The following is an 11,972-nucleotide window of genomic DNA, read 5'->3' on the forward strand; positions in this document are numbered from 1 at the left end:
CACTCATGTTCATCTGAGTATATTGTAATTATATTCATTTAAATAATACATTTACTTATTATTTATATGTGATATATTAAAAAAAATTACTTCATCGAGCTTATCCCCTCCTTTAATTGTTAATCCACCAATCTCCACTACATTTGGAAGATATGGACGAGGGTAACTTATTGCCATATGATTATCAAGTAGAACAAGAGAAATATTCTTAAACATATCTGTCAAAGATGGCAAATTTTCAAATCCAGGGTATGGTGCTAAATGACTCCTCATATAATAGTCCTGAAATGATAAAAAATAGGTTATTGGCATAAATGAGAAAGTGCAGGTAATAATAGTTATAGAAAGGAATGTACCAAATATATCCATAATGCATGAGATAAAAAATAATCCATAAGGTTACCAAATGTACTTTTTGATCTTTCCCAAAAATTCATGTGATGCGATGATGGAAAGGCAGCTGAGGGTACATAAGCTGGATTGTGTGGGTTTCCAGTAACCCTAGCTGCACCCATGAATAAGCTTATTGTTTGAACAGAAACTTGAGCAGCACCATATTTGTGCCCTAGAGCTACAAATGGGTCTTGGCAAAAGAAAGTTTCAGTAATGACCATATCAAATTTGGAATCTGTATCTTTCAAAAATTCTTTTAAGCCATCTGTTCCAAATACACCATCAAGCATAAGCTTACAAAACATCCTCGGACCGGTCAATCTTAACAAAACTCCATCCATATCTCTTACATCCATCTTATTATTCTCATCATCTAAAAAAAAAATATTTTGTGTTTAAGGTATTCTATAGATTGAACTGTTGATTTATTGATATATTGAGTTAATTTATAATAAGTCTAATAACTTTAGGAGAATCTGTAGGATGGTCTCAGTAAAGAAAGTAACCAAAGTCTACAATACTATAGTTGGAAGATGTTAAATTATAGATAAAATCAAAACTTTTTTCGTCTGATGTGCCGCTATTCAAGCTAGTAAGCAATATAATTATTAATTAAAAAAGTTAAACTAAATAAATTTGTTGGTTGTTCAATTGCATAATATATCTCTCACTCTCTAATTGCTTCCCCAATGATAGGCCTGCCGCTGCACCTTTGAAATAAAGTTCCATAGAATGGAATCATTTCTCCTGTCCAAAATTTTGTGTAGTAATAAGTGAAGTAAATATGAATAAAAATCACACTGATTGACCATGGATATTACTTTTTTTTTTTTTTTTACAGTAAAGTCACCCATTGAATTAATTCATAAGCATAGCATTTCAATATTATAAGTGAAATATATACTAACTCATCATTTTTTTCATACTGTCCTCTATGACAACTTCATTGAAATTTGGAACAGGATCTTTTAATGGATATGGGCTGACCATTGTTACATTATGTCCTCTCTTTGCTAATTCGATAAATAGTGGCAAGTAAGATTTGGTGTGACTGTACAATGGGAAAGGCATCATCACCAGTATGTTGAATCCATGGCAGAAGTTCAAAATGGAGAATAATATGACACAGATTGCACCTTTCATTTTGACCTGAAAACACGAAAAGGACAGATCTTAATAATATTTTTTCTCATCGCTAGTATCAATCAGATTAATTCAGATAGAAGCTGTTCATGTTTTTTATAGTTTATACTTTCTTAAAGTTCAAAAACTTCACGTTTTTTATAAATTATATTATGTAATGCCTTTGCAGTGATTGTTAATTCATTCGGAAACATAGGCCCAATTCCAATATTTTTATCAGACTGCAAAAAATAGCAAGGGATTGAGTTGGAGGGGATTGTACAGCATGATTGCTTCCATGCTATGAAGTTTTTTTATAGTTATAATCGACACTACCTTCAAGATTTTGTGAATAGCTTGTATAAAACATTAGTTTGGAGTGGTTGAGATGAATTCAATAAAAAAATTTAAATAAAATATGGCTTGAAAAAGGTACCCAATAGGAATTCAATGATACTCATGAAAACCAGGATGATGAATATATTTAGTGGTGAAAAGGAAAAAAGGAAAGGTGTTGGAAGGTGTTATAGACGTCAGGATTACATTTGTTGGTGGGGTGGTACACTCGGCCAGTGAAAGATTCTGCTGAAAGAAGCAGCAACAAAGTGGATAACAATCGATTATGCCCCATGAAAGACCGATTATTGCTCTACTTCATTCCCATTGTTTTATTCGTCATCATAATTGTGTCCTCTCTTACAGCTTAAGGCAGGAATTATTAGTTCCAGGATAATAGTAATTAGAATAGAACAGCCGTTTCCTGAGTCAATTCTAGCAGCAAACTTTTTTTAACAGGAGCTCACTCAATCGGACCGAGACAGCTGAGATTCTTGAGCTACTGGAATATCCTCCTATTACAGTGTAAAAATTATCTTTCTATCGACCAACGTCGTCCCCCACTCATCAGTAACCACTTTCGTTTCATCTTGCGTCACAAAATCAATTTACTGCTATATAATTATTTTTTTCTAGAGTTGTAGAACATCGGTAAACAAGTTTCACTTTTTAAATAATAAATAAAGAGGGAAATAAACTTTCTTTATGGAGAGATTATACGTCATCGGCCTGAACGGCAGTGAGAAAGGAAGATATGAGCATCCTTGGCTATACCTAGAGTTCTTTTAAAATGTACTGGTAGGTTATAATGTTGTGAGTGTAGGTACAGTTTAACTGCAATCTAAATAATCCCGGGTTTCTTTTTATAGATCAGTAAAAGCTCTTAGTCAGAATATTGTTAAAGAACGACATATTCACAGATATAAATTCAACCTCAATTTTGAAAATTAGATATACAATAGTTATAATATTAATAATAAATAATAAATCTATAGTATTTATTGCAAAAAAAAAAATTATAAAACTAAAATAAAAATCCCTTCATTGTTTATATCAAACTGTCATGAGCTTACCTGCACAGTAACGCACTGTAAACCTCACCAATCATGCATAATCACACTGGCTAGTGTGTTCTCAGTCTAACGAGATAACCTATCAGGAAATGTTATCTTCACTAATCATAACATGTAAATAATAAAAATATTTTTTTGAAAAGTAATGAGACTTTATTTTTTTGATTACAACTGGTAAATGCCATATTGCTTTTATTTTATTGTTCATATTAGGTAGTATCCTTTTTCAACGGGATGTAAAATAAAAAAGTTTAGAATTAATGTTTTAATACAAAGAATATATTGACAATTGACTCAAATCAGGGTGGCAAATAGTTTGACCTCGTAATAAGAGTGTCTTCTGATGCAATATTCTAATTTGAATTGTAACGAGGAGGTTGTCAAATGTGAAACTTGAATTTGAAGTAAAAAAGAAAAGCAAAAAAAAAAATAAATAAATAAAAATCAGAAAAGGAAAGGAGCTACGAGACCAGTCACTTGATTATTATTACACTGAGGGTCGGGAATCCCTTCCTCACTTCGGCCCAGTTGGATCTTTTGTGAGTTACCCCTCTTCCACGATCTATCGGATAGATAGATATCCCAGCTTCCTGTGAAGCTCAATAATTCTTTTGGGTTTGTTCTAGAAATGTTCCATTCTGTCCTGTCCCAAATACTGTAATCTTCGGAAGACAAGGGCTTCACATTCACACAGAATGAGCTGTGCCTTTTCTTCGTCTTCCATACATTGACGACAGGTAGAATCCTCCACCAGCCTCATCTTCTTAAGATGATATTTTAAGGGGCAGTCGTCCGTGAGGAATCCTGTTATCGTCCTCAGTTCATTTCTAGTAAGGTTAAGGTAAAATTTTACCTTTTCCTCTGATATTTTAATGAAGAGCTTGAATTGTTTCATACCTGGTTTCAGCGTCCAGTATGTTTCCTTCTCTTTTTTTCCCCCCAGGAGTTAACCACATTCCTGATTGCACTTCTAGACATGTTGCAATATGGCTCAGGGCCAATTAGCATAATTTCTGATCCCTTCCTAGCTAGGGTATCTACCATCTCGTTTCCTTCAATCCCCTCATGTCCCCTGGGGTCCACATCAAGGTCAGTTTATTGCCTCTGGCTAATTCCTTTAGTCTCTCTAGGCAATTCCAGACTAGCCCTGATTTTATAGTATAGGACATTATTGCCTTTAAAGCAGCCTGGCTGTCTGATATTATATAAATCTTGTTTTCTTTTGGATTTTTTTTAATGTTTTCTAATGCCACTATTTCTATTGCGTCTATTTCAGTTTGGAAGACAGTTGGGTATATTCCTATTGCTAGGGTTCTTTTGCAATTTGGTCCTACAACCCAATTTTTGAAAAATTCGGAAAGTTATTATTTTTTGTACGTTGAAGGGACAAATAAGACTTATAAAGTTGCTTACTATCATATTTTGCATTGAGTTCTTTCTACAAAATACAATTTAGGTGTAGATTTGGAGTACACAACTTGGTTTTTACAAAAATTATAGGTTTCTTCAACGCATCAACAACAATAATCAATCCTATAAAGGCAGAATTCTTTCTAAGAGGATCGTACAACAACAATATTCAGTTAAGGCGCTTTGGGAGAAATGTTTTTTCGACTTTCCATTCTCTCTCTATCATTATAATTACTATTACTATTCAATGGTCGACATAACTCTAATTTCCCAGTTATATTTTTTCTTCAAGTTAAATATTGTTTGCACGACCACTAAACGGTAGGAAAAAGGTATTATAAATACAAAAACATAAAATTATAATTAGCCATTATAATGGTAAAAATAAGAAATCACTAAAACAATATAAAATTAAATAATAAATATGATTGAGAAATTTTTTGGTGTATAATAAATAATTAGACAAGAATATAAAAATAAAACATATCAAAAGAATGAAATTACCGAAGATATAATAAAATTATCATAGAGACAATAATGTGAAGAAGAAAAATTAAAAAGAGATACAAAAATGTTTTTTTTATTTCCTTTTTTTTATTTTTTATAAAACTCAGTAATTTTTAATACAATAGATGTTTTTAATATAAATACACACAAAGTTACTAGTACAATATAGTCACGTAAATCAGGGAGGAATAGTTGGAATTTTTCTTTTAAAATGTGTAACTGTGGAGAATAATAAACAAACATAAAGGAATAGAAAAATTGGAATAAATGAATAGGAATAGATAGAAAATGGATAAAAACTTCTGTACAGTCAAATAATAAACTGCAAATACTATTCAAAAATGTAATAAAAAAAATGTAAATACTATTCAGGAAATTCATATAATTTGTTCATTCTTTTTTACTTTTTGATCTTCTAGCTTTACATACAGATCTAATAATCTTCCTTAACAATACTATCACCACAACAAACACAGCCCCCCAAACTACTATCACATCAAGAAGAAGGTATTGATACCACGACAGTTCTACTGCCGCAGACCTCAGGTGAGGAGCTCCTTTGTGCCGGAATACATACTCCACCCAGTAGACAGCATTGTCCATGACGCTCAAGGGTTTGTCTTTCATGATTTGACTTCTTAGAAGAGCATTTTCTCTGTACCTGTAAAAAGATATATGTTCTTTCAGTACTTCATGACGTAATTAGAATATTTATAACTAAACTCATAGTTTCTCATGAAAAAATTTACAAACACAAATAAAACATTGCAGGTAGAATATCTCCTGTAACCATATATAACCATACTCAGTTTTTTGAATTGATAAATAGAAAATTAGTAAATAAAAAATAATTATTATTAGTATGAATAAAACTGATGACTGATAGTTATTAAGTTATAAATTATTAATCACAACACTTTTTACCTCTGCTACACAGTTTTTGATCTCTCCCTAGCCCATTTATGGATTTAACACCAAATATACTATCACAAAGAAAAAAAAATCGTGATAAAAGATTATTTGGACACACCAAAAAGCTCTCTTCTTCAAACTTTTTATTTGGTTCCAGAGTGTAAAAGAGGATGAAAAATGTGTATTTTCATGGTTGGTTGCTCTTTAGTTCACTCCGAAATCAATATCGATAAGATTTATATTATAATATTTTCATAATATTCCAGATCCTCTTTAACTATATAATTATCATATACGAAAAGTTTTTTGTAGGTCGAGTGGGTTTGAGAACATTATTTATAACTTTGTATTTCGCTTGTTTTACTAGCTCAGTCGATGATAAAAGCTGTATAATTGACTTTTGAATTTAAATTTGTTCTGTTACAGTGTTTGGAAACTTGGGCATTCCATATAAGGTCGGCAGCTAAACATGTTTCCCTTGCTCTCTAAGAATTTTGGTCTAAGAAAAGTGATTAGAGCTCTATGTTCTGTTACATAATGTTTTATATAATCTCAGAAAGCCAGATAAAAAATTAGGGAATTTTCGAAGTCACCAGCTCGATATTTTTGATAAGAAAATAAAGCTTTTTTTTTTTAGAATTTACTATACATAGGAAGTTTGTACAACTTACGACGGATTTGTCAGTATCCTGTTAATAGCATCTGAGAGGATTTCTTCAGTTACTGTACTGAGATCTATAGATATGCAATAGCCAGCCTCTTCACAAAATTTAATATTGCTGTTTTGATCAGCAAAAAGAGGAGTTCCTATCATTGGCACGCCATGATAAGTTGCTTCTAAAACTCCGTGAAGTCCACCATGACTAACAAAAGCACGGAGGTTGGGATGACCTGAAAAATAATTTTAAAAAACACTAAATAATAAATGTGTAAAAGTATTTTTAACTTTTTGTATATTATAATTACAATTTGTTTTTCAAGAATAGCCTCCGAATGTTGATAAATATAAGCTACTGGTATGTAAGCATGATGTAAGTAATGAGTAATTATTTACTCTAAATATATTTATACTCTTAAATATAACTTGTGTATATTTAAAATCGTTCATTATATTAAATTATATTCAAAAGTTCAAATTATAAAAAAAAAAATTATATCAAAGCAAATTAAGAAATAGACATAAGGCATACATTTTCTGTATTTTAAAATAAATAAATATGAAAAAACCTTATAACACATCTTCCTAAGTATTTCATCTTCCATTTCGCGATCCGCGGAACAATGTGGAATTGTTCCTTGAACCTCATAGGCATATTTCCAAACAAGTAGTTTGGCTTGAGCAGCTTGGGTGGAAGGTTCTTGGTGTTCATACACAAGGATAAAGAGTATATCCACCAGATTATGTCGTGTTTTTGGAATAAAATAGTTCATAAGCCCAATCTGAGTGTTTAATGATTAAACTTTTGCATAAAACACATATTTTAAATGTATATAGATAACGAAAAATTACCTAGTATACTAGCTTGGGGTACCCATGTTGCCAGTCTTACATTATCGGGTTTCCCCCGCAGACTGACATTGTCATCATCAACTTTCATAAGTACTCTTTGTTTTAGTTTTCCAAATGCTGACATGAAAGCAGTGAGTTCATGAGGCCTCATATATTCTGTTTTGTAAAGAGAACCCCAGCTGAAATATATCACTCCATCTACAGATTCATTCAGATATTTTTCCCAGTCCTGAAACATTTAAATGAATTACTAACAAACTATAAATTTAATTTTTTCTACCACGTACCAAGGTGTTTTTAGTTCTGAAATCATAGTTTGATTATGTTCATTTTCTTTATCTTCATGTTTCTATATTTTTTCATTCTTATTTTATTTCATTTTAGCATGAATCACTTATTTACGGTGTGGCAGATTGTAATATCTATCAATTTTATTTTTATTTATTGATAGATATAAATAAAAATAAAATAAATAATGTTTCTAAAGTGGGTTATTAGGCACTCGATCTGAAGTTGGGGGAAATACAGCAGATAATTGACGTTTCAACAGTGGCGACGGATTCCCTATCCAATTCAAAACAGTCAGTTCAACCCGAAATTGTGCGTCCTGCCGTCAATATCGAGCTGAAAATAGTTAAAATATTGATAGACATGCCTAAGTATGATCTGATATTTCAGTTTTTCTTCTGATTTCAAATCGATTAGTTAGTAAAGTTTTAATATATTTAAGTTTTTATTTGATTTGGTAAAATTGGCTCAGGCCAACAACAGAAAAATGTTATTCATAAAATTGTCTCTTGTACCCCATGGCTTCTCACTCATGTTCATCTGAGTATATTGTAATTATATTCATTTAAATAATACATTTACTTATTATTTATATGTGATATATTAAAAAAAATTACTTCATTGAGCTTTTCCCCTCCTTTAATCGTTAATCCACCAATCTCTACTATATTTGGAAGATATGGACGTGGGTAAGTTGAGACCATATGGTTATCAATTAAAATAAGAGAAACATTCTTAAACATGTCTTTTATAGGCGGTAAATTTTCAAATCCAGGGTATGGTGCAAAATGACTTCTCATGTAATAGTCCTGCAAAAGATAAAAAGTAAATTATTAATATAAATAACAATAAACAATACCGAATAAAGCTGATAATTACTAAAAGAAGAGTACCATATATATCCACAATGCATGAGATATAAGATAATCCAGAATGTTAACAAATACACTTCCTGATCTTTCCAAAAAATTCATGTGATGCGATGATGGAAAGACGGCTGCGGGTACATAAGCTGGATTATGTGGGTTTCCAGTAACGTGAGCTAAAGCCATGAACAAGCTTATTGTTTGAACAGATACTTGAATAGCACCATATTTATGCCCTAGGGCAATAAATGGATCCTGACAAAAAAATGTTTCAGTAATAACCATATCAAACTTGGAATCTGTGTCTTTCAAAAATGCTTTTAAGCCTTCAATTTCGAATATTTCATCTAGCATAAGTTTACAAAAAAGCTTTGGACCGAAAATTTTAAAAAATACTCCATCCTTATCTCTTATGTCCATCTTTTCATCTCCTTTAAAAAAAAAAAAAGTGTAAATGACTAATACAGTATAAATAAATCTAAATACATAGTTTAATAGTTCGTTTGTCTGAAATAAACTCTACAAACATTGGATTGTGCTGGATATAAAGTTCAATTTTTGTGGCTACTTGGTCACTGTGGTACCTAAGGGATGCTGATGCCATGACAAAAAACTATCAATGACGGTGTAGCACTGTTGTATTTACCGAAGTAATAGTTTCTTGAGTCAGAGAGAAGGCACTTGAAGAATTTGAGTTAATTAAAGGGGCAATTAACTTAGAATTATAGAACTATTTTGATATGTATGAGAGGCACCAGCTGGAGTTTTTTAACTTAAAATAATTTCTTTTGTCGGGATGCCAAAGACACCGCCGGACCTAGGCAAAAATCCGTCGGCACAGATCTACAGAAATGTACAAAGATATATAGATAACAGAGGGTATGCACCCTCTGGGAACGGTTGACCGTGCAGGCAGAGTTAAACAAACAAACAGCCCTTATCTTGCACGTGGCCAGTTTAGATATTAGAAAGTACAGAGAAATAGCCGCCGTAATTGATAACAAATAAACACCCCTTATCTCACACGGGGCCTCTCTAAAAACCTCGGGAAAAATACAATAAGCCGCCAGAAGCCGGCTTTCTTCAAATAAGAAACTTTTAAAGATGAAAGGTAGGAAAAAGACCGACTTTCGTCGAAGGTCATTGGACCTTCTCACCCCCTCTGATAATAGAGGAACCAATCAAAGGACAGAAATCAAAAGAAGGAGGAGTCAGAAGGAGAGGGGAGAAAATTAACAAAAGGGCAGGAAAAAGGGTTTTGGACACAGTCAGAGGAAAGGACACAGTCGGGTGGACAGAGTCTGGTAGGAAGTCTGACGGAAGGACAGGCTGGGAGAGTTTGAGGGAAACTGAGAGAAGAGAACAGTCTGACAGAGGAAGACAGTCTGGGAGATCAGCGGCAGTCGGGAGGCCTTATGGACGCTCTTCCGCGACAACCACCAAGCCGACCGATGTTCCGAAACAAGTAAGACCTTTTCTGATGCAATTAGAATGGCAGTAGTCGAATTAATAACATAGAGTCAGTATAAATATTAAATATCTCAACTGGTACTTCTCAATTCATTCTCTTATAATTAAAGTATAAGGATATAAGTTTACCTTGCTCTCTCATAATAGTATTCTTAATAATGTATATATAATTGTAAATATAAAAGATGTAACAAAGACTTTACTTTATAATTAATAATCCCTGCATGCCACCTCATATATATAGCATAGTAAATTGGTGAACACGATACCGTTGGAAAGGAACTCCAATCATTAATTATGATATTCATATCTAGCATACCACGGCTTGGGGTCCGGATGGTATCTAGGGGTTGAATTAAATATAGCGCATCCCTTTTCAGTCGGTTCCCATCAGGAACTGATAGAGATACATAATATAAATATATAATGTAAATATATAATATAAATACATAATATAAATACAGATACATAATATAAATACATTAATAGATGAATAAATTTCAATATAATACCTGTTCGGGGAACCCCTAATCGGGCTTAGAAACCCCGAAGCCCCGTACACGGCAATTTATATTTTCTGGTCGAAGAAACCTTAAATTAGTATGAAAAGAAAATGTGGCAATGACCCTCAGGATAGGACAATATCTTGTGGGATACCTTTAACAGTACTGCACATCCTGAATGTGTGCTCTGCCTGCGATAATGAACGAGACGAAGTTGGACTGGGGACAAATATAGGAGAAATATTAAAAAATAATGAAAAGGGAGCATAAAATTGTTTATGTTTCTAAAAAAATTATTTATCTTTGACAAAATTTAAATCTACATACTTTCTCTCTCTCTCTTACACATACACACACACTCTCTCTTTCTCTCATTCATGGAAGTGCAACTACTAAGTCGGAGAAGGAAGTAGACCCAACAGACATTATCTCCTAACAGCCTTCTCTCACACAGTAGTGGCCATCGAACATCTTGTTCACCACCACCTGATTGAGTACAGCAAGGAAGAAGAAATGAAACCACCAGAGCTAGCAGGATTCCAACGAGGTGATAGCTAGAAACATCAGTGAAGCTGCAAGCCCTCATCGTACGCCGTAAAAGTAAAAACAAAGGGGAGCTGACGGGACTCGTGACGGACCATGAGGCAAGTGGCAACCCTGTTCCAGGCTGGAATTACTTTTTCTTATAATTAAAGTTAACCATTAAAATAACTTTTTTATTAAAACAAGTTACTGATTTCAATAATTGATATAATATAATTTCTTAATATTACAAAGGTGCAGGTAAAAATATGTACTAACTCTTTGCTTCCATACTGTTCTCTATGACAACTTCATTGAAATTCGGAACAGGTTCTTTTAATGGAAATGGACTGACCATTGTTACATTGTGTCCTCTCTTCGCTAATTCAATAAATAGAGGCATGTAAGATTTGGTGTGACTATACAAGGGTAAAGGCATCATCACCAGTATGTTGAATCCATAGCAATAGTTCACAATGGATAATATTAAGACACAGATAGCACCTTTCATTTTGACGGCCTGAAATTACAAAAATCACAAATCTTTATAATTAAATATTTGGTTCAATATAAATAAACCCGTTTTAGATGCTTCTAAAGCCAAAGTTTGTTGCCTATTGTTGACCTTAAATGGTTAATTAACAATAATTAAGCGTTTTCAAATGTAGGTGACAAAAATTAAAAGTTGTGGAGAACAAAACACCAACGATTATAATTTTTCTAACAATTTTGAGATCAAATGCGCAATTATATTTTAATTCAATATTTGTACAGAATGGATAGACTGAATAAACAAAAATGGGAAAGAGCTGCATGCAGCTAACTGGAAAGAAGTAGTTCGAGATAGGCGGCCTGGAGAAGGCAGGTTCCGGCGGCCAAAGATCTACAAGCTTTTGACCGGGTATGGCATTCCGGATTGCTTTTCAAGCTCAAATCCATATTACCCCAAACCTTATACCTTACCCTCCGCTCCTACCTCTCAGATCGTTCCTTTCGAGTTCGCAGTGGTTCTGAGTATTCAAATATCTACCCCATCGAGGCAGGGGTTCCCCAAGGCAGT

At 33.0% G+C, this 11,972-nt stretch overlaps 2 protein-coding genes across 2 annotated transcripts in view; both read right to left on the reverse strand.

The window, feature by feature from the left end:
• LOC106688938 (uncharacterized) overlaps positions 1–2,984 on the reverse strand; it is an 18,851-nt gene extending 15,867 nt beyond the window's left edge. Inside the window, exons 1-4 of the mRNA XM_024360516.2 lie at positions 2,925–2,984; positions 1,302–1,542; positions 357–766; positions 91–282 (exon numbers count right to left, since the gene is read on the reverse strand). Of these exons, the coding sequence (XP_024216284.2) occupies positions 91–282; positions 357–766; positions 1,302–1,536 (837 nt within the window). The 5' untranslated portion in view covers positions 1,537–1,542; positions 2,925–2,984. The remainder of the gene's footprint in view (positions 1–90; positions 283–356; positions 767–1,301; positions 1,543–2,924) is intronic.
• A 1,914-nt stretch (positions 2,985–4,898) lies between these two features.
• LOC106688945 (UDP-glycosyltransferase UGT5) lies at positions 4,899–11,468 on the reverse strand. Its single transcript, XM_067047104.1, has 6 exons — positions 11,192–11,468; positions 8,445–8,848; positions 8,169–8,360; positions 7,264–7,492; positions 6,425–6,644; positions 4,899–5,502 (listed from the first exon to the last, which is right to left on the reverse strand). Exons 1-6 carry the CDS (start codon positions 11,421–11,423, stop codon positions 5,232–5,234), a joined length of 1,548 nt encoding a protein of 515 aa, XP_066903205.1. The 5' UTR covers positions 11,424–11,468; the 3' UTR covers positions 4,899–5,231.
• Positions 11,469–11,972: the final 504 nt, after the last annotated feature.

The sequence above is a fragment of the Halyomorpha halys genome, unplaced genomic scaffold, assembly GCF_000696795.3.
Source record: "Halyomorpha halys isolate HHAL.00 unplaced genomic scaffold, Hhal_1.1 Scaffold1240.1, whole genome shotgun sequence".
Lineage (NCBI taxonomy): Eukaryota > Metazoa > Arthropoda > Insecta > Hemiptera > Pentatomidae > Halyomorpha > Halyomorpha halys.

What these genes read in the sequence shown, in the direction of transcription:
- LOC106688945 (XM_067047104.1), bottom strand. Translation starts at nt 11,423, where the DNA reads ATGAAAGGTGCTATCTGTGTCTTAATATTATCCATTGTGAACTATTGC. An exon ending in GAGGGGAAAAGCTCAATGAA is followed by an intron (nt 7,493 to 8,168) that starts GTAATTTTTTTT and finishes TAAATGTTTCAG; the next exon opens with GACTGGGAAAAATATCTGAA. An exon ending in ACCCCAAGCTAGTATACTAG is followed by an intron (nt 6,645 to 7,263) that starts GTAATTTTTCGT and finishes ATTATTTTTCAG; the next exon opens with GTCATCCCAACCTCCGTGCT.